The sequence below is a fragment of the Ostrea edulis genome, chromosome 5 (genome assembly GCF_947568905.1).
Source record: "Ostrea edulis chromosome 5, xbOstEdul1.1, whole genome shotgun sequence".
Lineage (NCBI taxonomy): Eukaryota > Metazoa > Mollusca > Bivalvia > Ostreida > Ostreidae > Ostrea > Ostrea edulis.
In genome coordinates, this window is record NC_079168.1 from 15536960 (window position 1) to 15548715 (window position 11756).

The 11756-nt window shown below is 36.7% G+C and overlaps 1 protein-coding gene across 1 annotated transcript; it reads left to right on the plus strand.

Moving 5' to 3' along the window:
* Nucleotides 1–1308: 1308 nt before the first annotated feature.
* On the plus strand, nt 1309–7188 carry LOC125649667 (uncharacterized). Its single transcript, XM_048877359.2, has 3 exons — nt 1309–1596; nt 4750–5508; nt 5695–7188. The coding sequence occupies exons 1-3, from the start codon at nt 1558–1560 to the stop codon at nt 6493–6495; spliced, it is 1599 nt and encodes a 532-aa protein (XP_048733316.2). The 5' UTR covers nt 1309–1557; the 3' UTR covers nt 6496–7188.
* Nucleotides 7189–11756: the final 4568 nt, after the last annotated feature.

Below are 11756 nucleotides of genomic sequence, written 5' to 3' on the forward strand. Positions count from 1 at the left end.
CATCCGCAGTTAGTGCAGAGTCAAGTTGGCTAAAATTATGATCCCCGTGTGTTAGGTGGGGGCAGATCTATACATCTGCCTCTAATATATGTACACATATCACATACATATATTAGTATCTCACAAGTGGTCATCTCGAAAGCTTAAAGAAGGTATAAACTGGGAGGGGGCATGAACTACTTAGACAGGGTTGCATAGTACTCTACATCTAACAATTTAAAGAGGATCAAAGTTTTACATAATTGAATATGTAGGAAAACATCTTTAAAAACGTTTCATCTTGCAAGCACCTACAGGTTGTTCAGATTCAAGTTGGTTCAATTCATGGGCCCTGGGGTGAAGTGGAGCCACAATGGGAGATAAGAGTGTTAAATGGGAATATACACAAAGGTTAAATTAAAACAAACTTCTTTCAAGAGGAGCAGGATCATAACAATATGCAAACGTTTCTAATTTTTGGGGATTCAAGTTTTTTCTTCAAATCTTGAATGAATCAAATTTGATATAATACAGGAAAGAAAATCGTTTTGAAAGCCCTTTTCTCCGGAAACAGCAGGGTCGTGTTTTACATATTGGAATTGAGACATCCCCAAGTGTAAATTCAGGGGCGGTTATGTCGTGATCCTTTTGGGACTAGGCTCGGGCACAGTATGGGATCAACATGTTTTGTACAATTATATGAAAGAGAGAGAGAAAGAGAGAGCAAACAAACTACCAGCTGACTTCTGTCAGCTACGTATGTGCGAAGATAATGGACAACATGATAAAGAAAGGTTACACTGTGTTGTAATATCGGCTGAGATCCGGTGAAGGCGTCAGTCCGAATATTCAGCCAAGTCGAATCTTAGCCGAGATTAACTGTGTTGGAGATCACGGCCATCTTGGGTAGCAAGCATTCACTAAATATAACCCCCTCTCTCTCTCTCTCTCTCTCTCTCTCTCTCTCACACACACACACACACACACACACACACACACACACACACACAAGCGTATGTGTAATTTGTTTCTGATGGGTAAGTAAGAATCCAACAACCACTTCATTTTGAGATCTCTGTTTATATCATAGTTATCGACTTGTTCAAACGGTGAGCAGTATATTAGTAGTTGAATGATGGCTGTCGTGTATGGAATTCCACAGTACACTGTGTTTATTGAAATCTTGGGGGAGGGGGTATGAATTACAATCAATTACAATCAATTCCAACTTCAAACTGAACAAATTATTTCTCTTGATTTCAGATCAAAAATCAAGAAAGCATAAAATGCCAATAGACCTGTTCAAGAACATAACTCCAATCGGCATACATAAACAATGAGCAATACTGGAAACGCTGCTTCAGATTCAATAATCTGGTTTTTATAGGACCAAATACGGTACAAAGGCTTGTAGCATGCGCCGAGGGAGAAGACGCTACCTTGATTTGTTTATGGTTGCCATGCAAACGTAGTCACGGTACTGGTCAGTTTCTGATAGTCATTTAATATCGGAATCATTCTACTGAAAATATTATACAAGGGATATCTAGGAAGAGCAATACGATTTTAGCAAAAACCATGAAGCGCTCCTCGTATTATGATCAAAGCAATGATTCGGTGAGTTTAATTAATCGCGTATTTTGTTCTGTTGAAGTAGTGCTGTGTAATTTGTAGTTATTTTTATTCGAGAACTTGTAAAAAGATGTCAAAAAAAAAATCATTAATCATTAATAAGTGTATCCTTCGTTCTGTAATAATGTATAAAGAAGTCATAAAGATAAAATCATTTGTGTATGCATGCTTGCATGTTCCGCTGAAATGGTGTTTCAATTTCTGAACACTGGCAAATTAAAGCAACAATTAATTCTTATTGATTTACGGATTGATATATTTCAGAAAGTGTGTCTTACTTACGGTTCCTGAAGGGAAAAAAAAATTAAGATGAATGTAAGGCTAGGATGCGTGTATAGAATTCCCTGTATTGCGTGTTTTTTATTTTATTTTATTTATTTATTTATTTATTTATTTTAGATTTTTTTGGTTTGTTAATTAATGTGAATGAATTTTTAAAATAGTGACGACAACACGCATCTTGCTTAACAGATGATCCTGAATTATATATGTTCTATGATCGGAGATCTTCCATTTTCTCTAAAGGTGAAGTGATAAGAATGTTGAATATGTACATGTATTGGTTATATTAAATAGCAATACTTGATCGACCAGAGACTCTGAAGAGTGGATAGTTGTTATATAGTAGGTTTTGCACATATACAGTACTCGCCGTGGAGAGGATTTGCCGCTGCTAGTCCGTGTATCAGGAATGATAGTGAGTTAGTGTGTGTAAAATTTGTCATCTATAGATATAAAGATATGTATTTTAAGCAGAATCATGTGGAAAGAAAAAATAAGTGGCACAGCCATTATTTGAACTATGAATGGTTTCCATAAAATTTGACTATTTCATGAAGGTAATGTTAGTTTTCAGATGTAAAGTATAAATCATATGAAAACTTGTGATTTAAGTTTTTATTCTTATTCTGAAAAGAACGTTTCTAAAGCTACATTCATTTTTTTCCGGAACGGTTGCTATAGAAACTTCAATTAAGAATTTTCCATCGCAACCATTACATCATGACTGTCACACTGTACGTTTCATCAATTATATTGAGAAATGTGGAGATTTTCATCAAAATCCGGGTTCACAATTATTTAAGTCACTTAGTGTGCCACACTTTGCAAAATTTTATAAAGACTGATATGCAAAGGGGCATTATCTGTCATTTTGTCACCAAAAATTTAATTCAATGAAAATTGCTCTATATTATTTCAGTATTAACACCAATATTTAATTATTTCATATAATTTTTAACCTCAAAGCAGTCACATGAATATGTAATTTTGGTGATTAAATAATTATTGTCTTGAAAGATAATAATTCTTCCTCCTGTATTTCTTTACACTAAAAGCGGTCACATAACGTAGTTTTATTAGGCTTCGCTTGTTTTGGTATCAAATAAATGTTTTCGTTAGTCATTATTATGTACCGGGGGTATTCCTTTGCCATTGAGAGATTTTGAGAAAAAATTGTCATCACTTCCACAGCTAATACCACAGCTAATACCCCTTTGATAATCGTATCTTGTATCATCATTTTGCAAGGGGACAGTGTTTGATAAAAATGATTTTGACCATTGTCATGTTACAGTCCACAGCTCGTCATTAATTCTTCTTATTACCATTTTATTATAATAATGATGACATTATCGGTATTCTTAGTTATCTTTTGCTTTGATATCTTATGGGGTGGGGTATTTCTTTCTGCTTGGTATTTTTGTTTTTGGCTGTTATATACAGATGCACGGTGTATTGCCGTTGCTTGTCACACGTTTGAAAAATTTATAGGTTTTATAGGTTTGCTATTAATAAGATCGTTAAAATCAAACGCATGTATGCATAAAGACAATATGCCAACAAGAAAAAGAAAAAGAGATAAATCATCTAAATTTACTGATGTATTACAACGTAGGTTGTCTCTAACAGAGAAACATAATACTATGAAAGGGGGGGGGGGGTATAATTTCAAAATTAGAGGTTTAATTTTCTTTTATTTATATCATTTCAAATTCCGGGTTTACGTTGATAACTATGTATGATACAATAGTGTATCGTCTTTAATCCTAATGTTGTGCAATCCGAAAGCTTGTGCAATTCGTACATAATATTTAAGATAACTCCGTTACCTGATCAAGACATAGGCTCACGGCGGGTGTGACCGGTCGACAGGGGATGCTTACTCCTCCTAGGCACCTGACCCCACTTCTGGTTTGTCCAGGGGTCCATGTTTGCCCAACCTTTTATTTTGATATCCTTATTGGTGTTATGAGATTGATCACCGTTCGTTATCTTCACCTTTCATATATCTCCAGCAAACTTACGATACAATGATAACAAGTGTCCAGTTACTCATCAATTCTTAACACCCAATGCAATGATGAAAATCAGTTTTGAATTCTATGTTTAATATTTGGAAGTAAATTTTGTTTAACAAATCAACAGACTCGTGTAACAGTATGGAAAAGATAGGTATATATATAAAACCGTCAAGTTCCTCTGACACCGGGAATCGCCTACGATAATTAATAGGCTCTTCTCACAGCCTATTCATTAGCTATTGATTCTAATATGCACAGGAATGACAAATTTCGTTAGACAACATATTCATAAGGTACACGACACTCTTGTACATTTACGAGTGCATATTGACCATCAGTCGTAAAATGAAATGGTGTCTGATATCACTCCAGCCGCGATCGGTGTCAGGTATACGGAGTTTAATATTGCTGTTAATGACCTTTATCAGCTTCGAGATTGTGGAAATTTATTAATAATTAAGGGACTGGTTGCTAAGGAAACATAACGGCTGGTGCCCATGGCGGACTCCGACCGCTAAATGATACACACGTCTTAACGAGAAGCACGCCTTGCATCCGATAACCATTGATTAGATTTTCTTTCCTTTTGAAGAAACTACTATTCATCATGAAATTTCATCTGCCTTCAAGTCAACTGCTACTGGTGCTAGTTCATTATGCTTGATAGCATCGACGTAGATCTGTTATACAACCGTCAAGTCGTGCACAAGTTAACATTAAAGTACTAGTAATTAATTAAGAAATCATGCAATTTCGAATAACAAGTATTTTTAAGGTCATGCTATCTGACAAGCACTGTTGTGGCTATAGTTCTGAGAAATATATGTTGTTGTAGAGAGACCCATATCAGTCGAGTGAAAGCGAGGACTATCCCCAGCCTAACTTTCGGGGTGGAAACAGAATGTCGGTCTCCAAACCCCACCAAAAGAGGATTCGTCAACAGGACGGACACCAGGAATACCGATATGAACGCTATGAGAGCTATCCACCGAGTCTCCTGGACCGCGAACAGCACACCAAAGCCATCAGAGTCAAATTCTTTAAAAACCGAGATGCATTGCATAAGGGCGTCGTTTTGTCCATCAGCGAAAAGATGTTTCCTTCTCTTGACAGCCTGATGAACCATCTCAATAGCAAGATAGATACTCCACAGGGCGTGATGTACATCTTCAGACTGGAAGATGGAAAGTTAATCGAAAGCGTCAAGGATTTTCAACCCGGGGACGAGTGTGTCGTGTCGAGCACTCTCAGGGTTGATAGAAACATACAATATGGCCAGATTTCTGGTCCTCCTTCTCCCATCAAGCGTGGAGCCCCAATGCAACGTAGTCAGGGACCCTCCAGAGAACACATCCTCAAAGGAAGTACCAGTCAACAGAAGGGTGGAGTAAACAGATCCCCAATCCAGGCTAAGAGCAGACCGCTGACATTCACCATTATCAACAACACAATGAGATCCATACAAGACAAAATGATCATCAACCCTCAGACGGAGCAATCCTTTGAACAGATGCTGGCGGATATGGGAGAAGTTGTGAATATGACTGATAACCCCCCAACAGGCCTTTTCTGCGCCGTACCACCGTACAACAAGGTAGGGATATCTATCTTCCTTTCCTTGATTGGCGTATATACATGTATCATTTTACGTATGTACATGATTATTTTCTGATTATTTGCAACACCAAGCTTAAAAACACATATTACAATGCCAATAGCTATACTGTAACACTATTAGTAAAATTCTGAAGCACAAAGGCTTTACATTTATGTCTTACAGATAGAAAGCTTTTCAAACCTTCGACACGAATTACTTGTTAAAAAGGTAGAAAGCTTTCTAGTGATTGGAGGCGAGGGGCTCCCAAAAGAAGTCCGTCAAAAGAAAGCGCCAGTTCGTGAACCAACCCCACCGCCCGACGATGACATGGATTATTATGAAGAACCTTACCAGCAGACGTACAGAGAACCATCACCACCCCGACAGAAAGCGCGAGGAAAATGGAAACCTGCTAAGGAAAGCCCAAGAAAACAGAAAAACACCAAACCAGCTCAGAATGGCCACGACGCACAACAAAACGGCTTTGCAGACGACAGATCAAAACCTCCCAATCGCGGCAATTCAACTCAAAGAGGCAATAACAGAACTACAGCACAGCCTCAAAAGATGAACAGCAGTAGAGAAGAACACGTGACTACTAACATATCTCAAGATTCCAGAAGATCCTTCGACTCAAACGCATCCAAACCATCACGTGATTCACGAGAGAGCGTAAATCGCCGTGAACAGGGACCTCTTACAAACAGGGGACAACGTGGCGATCATCGACAGAACAGCAATAAACCCCCTGGAAAGACCCAGCCGGTACGTCATCCACAAAATCGTCGGAGTTTCGAGGAAGACAGAGACATGGAGGTTGATGAAGGTGAGGAAGAAATGCAACATAACGGCTATCACGATGAGGTCGATAACCAGGACGATGTAAACGATGATGGAAGAGATACCGAGGACGAATATGACGATGATCCACCAGCGCAGCGACCCGCGAGGAAAGGGCCTCGGATGGAAACTCCAGAATGCTAATGAACTTTCGTTATCAAAACTGTTAGGGTGCTTTAATACTAAATCAAAGACCAGGAATAGTGTTGTACATAAATACATCCTGTGCGGAGCAGATATCGTCACAGAAATGACAGTGACCTGTGATATTATTGAATTTATTGGTGTAGTCTGTGGATTTTCATTGTTATTTTAGTTTTACATGTTGGATATCCAGTGATGTGCTATCTTCCTCATCAGAAAAATTCAGTGTATTTTAAAAGAATTGTCTGATATACAACAAGCCTCCTCGCACCGACATATTGAATAGAGCACGTTAGCGCTCCATGAAATATATGCCATTGTGTAGAAGCTCGAGGTATATATCAGAAACTGAAAGACATTCACATTGACATATTAATTGTACTATAATGAAAAACCAGCCTACATGTGGACTTGGGTCAAGTGTATTCATTACCTTTTTAAAGAAGTTGAAAGTTTATGTAATATTCAAGAATATTTTCGTTGTCGTAATCTCCTAAGGGAGGAAAGAAAGTATGAATAAATGGATGAACTCTTATCCGATGCTAACTTTTATTGTAATAAGTAGGGGCGAATTTATTGAAGATTCCCTGTTATAACTTGCAAATAAACATATGGTTTATAATTTTGTTATCGGTAATTTCGCAAGTATTATGTATAACTGACATAATTATAATAAAAAGGTTATTGTTATACACGTTTGTGTGTTTTTATAATGTCTAATGATCTACTGTCAACGTAACGTTGTTCTTGAAATTATTGAATAGAAGAAAATCTGAATTTTACACAATAATTCATACTTTAAAAGATTGATTGATTGTATCTTGTTTAGCGTCTCTCTCGATAATTTTTCACTCATATGGAAACGTTCACCAAGACCGGTGAAGGGCTGCAAATTTAGGCCTATGCTCGGCGCTTACGGCCATTGAGCAGTGAGGGTTCTTTAGCGTTCCAAACGTACTATGACACGGGGCATCCGCTTTTAAGGTAATCTCCAAGGACCCGTGACATTCACACCTGATGCCGAGCGTTTGGCGATGGAATTGTCATTACCTGTTTTAATGACTTCGGTCTGTCGCGGCCGGGATTCGAACCCCGGCCTTAAGCATGCGGGACGAACGCTCTAACCTCTAGGTACTGAGAGAGAGAGAGAGAGAGAGATTTTGCGGTACATGTACAAAATTGACAAATATGAATTGTTCCATGATATACATATAAAAAAAATCATCTTCGCTAGCCAAGGGTAACGAAGATGTATATAAGCAGACATCACTGACATTTTCATGCTACAAATGTATTTATAATAATAATCTTTAATTTGTTTAGGTGTTCCCAAAATTTATAAAACTCACTCTAGAATTTTCCATGGAAAGGGAAAGTGGACTATTCCTACCAAGTGAACATAAAATGAGAGGAATTAATTAATAATTGATATTTTCTTTGGGGAGGCTAAAAGCTTCGCTGAGTTTCTGAAAGAAAAATCTTGTACAAGATCAAGATGCATTTGTTGTCAATGGAGACTTATCGTTAATGTTCTCAAACAAATTCTGGTAAACACCAATTTACCCGATTGTTTACCAAGCAGGCGACCGCGAAAATACCCCGATTCCTGCAGTTTTCCTTTAACAATCAAACACGTTGATTAAAGTTAGGCTGACGGGATTGTTACAATGGATGTCTGATTGAGTCACGCAAATAATTAGTACAGACGACTAACAACGTACCGTGTTATGCCCAGTAGATTTTCCCCAATTGTCTGAAAAATTGACCATGCATTTTCTGTTAATGCTCGATTGAAAAAAATCAATCATTGTTTGTCGGTTGCATGTACAGTAACCTTTATTTCCGGAGAACATCCACAATGAAGTTACAAAGCTGTTAGACGCAACAAGAGAGCACGGCAGTGCACTGAGTAATTCTGTCAATACTGTTTATTTCAATGACTGAACAACAATTTAATTAGAAATAATAATAAATAAATTTGTTAATAGAGAACTTTTTGATTTTGTATGTAGATACGTGTAAGAGGAAAGGTAACAAGTGTGAGATTTAAACTGGGGATAACCCGATATATAAAAGTAACAAGTGTGAGATTTAAACTGGGGATAACCCGATATATAAAAGTAACAAGTGTGAGATTTAAACTGGGGATAACCCGATATATAAAAGTAACAAGTGTGAGATTTAAACGGGAGATAACCCGATATATAAAAGTAACATGTGTGAGATTTAAACGGGAGATAACCCGATATATAAAAGTAACAAGTGTGAGATTTAAACTGGGGATAACCCGATATATAAAAGTAACAAGTGTGAGATTTAAACTGGGGATAACCCGATATATAAAAGTAACAAGTGTGAGATTTAAACTGGGGATAACCCGATATATAAAAGTAACAAGTGTGAGATTTAAACGGGAGATAACCCGATATATAAAAGTAACAAGTGTGAGATTTAAACGGGAGATAACCCGATATATAAAAGTAACAAGTGTGAGATTTAAACTGGAGATAACCCGATATATAAAAGTAACAAGTGAGAGATTTAAACGGGAGATAACCCGATATATAAAAGTAACACGTGTGAGATTTAAACGGGAGATAACCCGATATATAAAAGTAACATGTGTGAGATTTAAACTGGGAATAACCCGATATATAAAAGTAACAAGTGTGAGATTTAAACTGGAGATAACTCGATATATAAAAGTAACATGTGTGAGATTTAAACTGGGGATGACCCGATATATAAAATTTAACCTGTGCAAGTGACCTAACTGTTGTGGTCACGTGGGTTTCCTCCGGTTTCGTCCCACATAAATGACCCCCTAGCGCAAACATCCGTGCATCAAAGGACCCCATTGGAAATACGCTTTCGAGCTTTCATGGGTTATCCTTGGTATTTGTGTATGTATGTATATACCGAATAAACATTTATTTATGTTGTGTGTTGATTTAGTCAAGACCTCTGACCGTGGTTTGGTCACGTGGTATCGACAAATTTCACCTCGACATGTGATCTTTTTATCCTTTTATCCTTGCTTTATTTCCTTGTGATGTCTGCAAATCCCACACTAGAAATTGATTTCTTTTGATTGCAGACTCTTTATCGATAATATTCAATTCAGTGACGTAATTTTTGCCGAACGATTCAACTACTGTACACAAATGCACACGTCAAAAGTTAATGGGTCAAGTCTACCAGAACACGTTGAAATATGGAGATTCAGTTACGTTCAAACCATATTGTGCGTATGGAGCGCCAACTTAACATAAACTCAAATAATTGAAGATATCATCAATTCAATTATTGCTCTCTTTAATCGAATTAATGCGCGCATTAAATCAATTATTGCTCTCATCAAATGAATTAATGCGCGCTTCAATTCAATTATTGCTCTCATCAATTGAATTAATGTGCGCATCATGGAATTAATGCGTGCATTAATTCAATTATTGCTCTCTTCAATTCAATTGATGCGCGCATTAATTCAATTAATAAGAGCAATAATAGATTTGATGCGCGCATGAATTCAATTATTGCTCTCTTCAATTCATTTGATGAGAGCATCAATTTAGTAGAAATATTGCTCGCAATAATTAATTTAGAGCTCGGTATAAATAATTTGATGATCTCTTTAATTCAATTGAAGATATCTTTAAATCATTTACAATGCTTTTGTATAAGGAATTAATGCGCACATCAATTCTTTCAAATAGAGCAACAATTCAATTAAAGATATCATCAATTCAATTGTGGATATGTTGAATTGAAGATATCTTTAATTATATAGTTGCTCTCTCTAAATGAATGATTGCTCTCTTCAAATGAATTAAAGATATCATTAATTCAATTGAAGAGAGCAATAATTGAATTAATGCGCACATTAAATCAATTATTGCTCTCATCAAATGAATAAAGGCGCACACCAATTCAACTATTGCTCTCATCAAATGATTTAATGTGCGCATTATATCAAATATTGGTCTCTTCAATTGAATGGTAGCCGCATCAATTCAATTGTTGATATCATTAATTCATTTGAAGAGATCATTAATTCAATTAAAGCACGCTTCAATTCAGCTGAAGAATTAATGCTATCATCAATTCAATTAATGCGTACAATAATTCAGAATTGAAGATATCATTAATTATTTGAAGAGATCTTTAATATTCAATTGTTGCGCGCATCAAATGAATTGATGATATCTTCAAATGATTGAAGATATCTTCAATTATTTGAGTTTATGTTTATTTGGCGCTCCATAGGTGCAGATATGTTTATACTTTTGAAAAATAGAACAAAAGGCCTAGGCCTATGGGTATAAACGGTCACCTGAAGAGCACGCACACAATCATTACCTGTATATAGGAAGTGTTTGGTCACGCACAAAATCATTACCTGTATATAGGAAGTGTTTGGTCACGCACACAATCATTACCTGTATATAGGAAGTGTTTCATGCTAATGGTGCAGCGAGTGCAACTTCCAAAATCCAAGAATGGAGCGGGCTTCAGATTTTGTGACGGATCAGTACATATCACTTAGTAGCCATAATCCACTTTTGTGCCAGGCATGAGCATTTCATTGTCTCTTTTATCATAATTTTGTCACCTAGATGCAAAGTGGTGAAGGACAAAAGATGGACATGTAGGCAGACAAGATTCCTACATATATCATCTAAACATTAGTTTGTAGGGTCTGTTTCTCTGAACTTAATTTGTTTTCTATAGACTTAGAAGTAAAGAAGACTCTTTAAAATTCTATGCTTTTGAAAAAAAAACAACTAAATGATCTAACAGTGCTATCCTGAGAACTGAATGCTTGACCCAGGGACCAGAAATTTGCCAACCCATTATAATTAAGCAGTCAGTCTCTGTGCTATATTTTCAAATTAATTGTTCAGTGTCCAGGACTTTAGAAGGTGAAGTTAAAAGAAACATTGCATATTCACTATATGAACCAGAACTCCACCCTAGCATCCAATTCCCTGACCCAGAGGACGAGGAAGAGAGAGGCTTTTATTCTCATTACTACTTTGAGAGACCTTTCTTCTCATTACTACTGTGCTAAGTTTGCGAGACTTCTCTTCTCATTACTACTGTGCTAAGTTTGAGAGGCTTCTATTCTCATTACTACTGTGCTAAGTTTGAGAGGCTTCTATTCTCATTACTACTGTGCTAAGTTTGAGAGGCTTCTATTCTCATTACTACTGTGCTAAGTTTGAGAGACTTCTATTCTCATTACTACTGTACTAAGTTTG

Bases quoted from the DNA above. Each gene is read 5' to 3' on its own strand.
- LOC125649667 (XM_048877359.2), top strand. From the start codon at position 1,558: ATGAAGCGCTCCTCGTATTATGATCAAAGCAATGATTCG. The intron at 1,597-4,749 runs GTGAGTTTAATT...ATGTTGTTGTAG, and splicing joins ATGATCAAAGCAATGATTCG to AGAGACCCATATCAGTCGAG. The intron at 5,509-5,694 runs GTAGGGATATCT...TATGTCTTACAG, and splicing joins CCGTACCACCGTACAACAAG to ATAGAAAGCTTTTCAAACCT.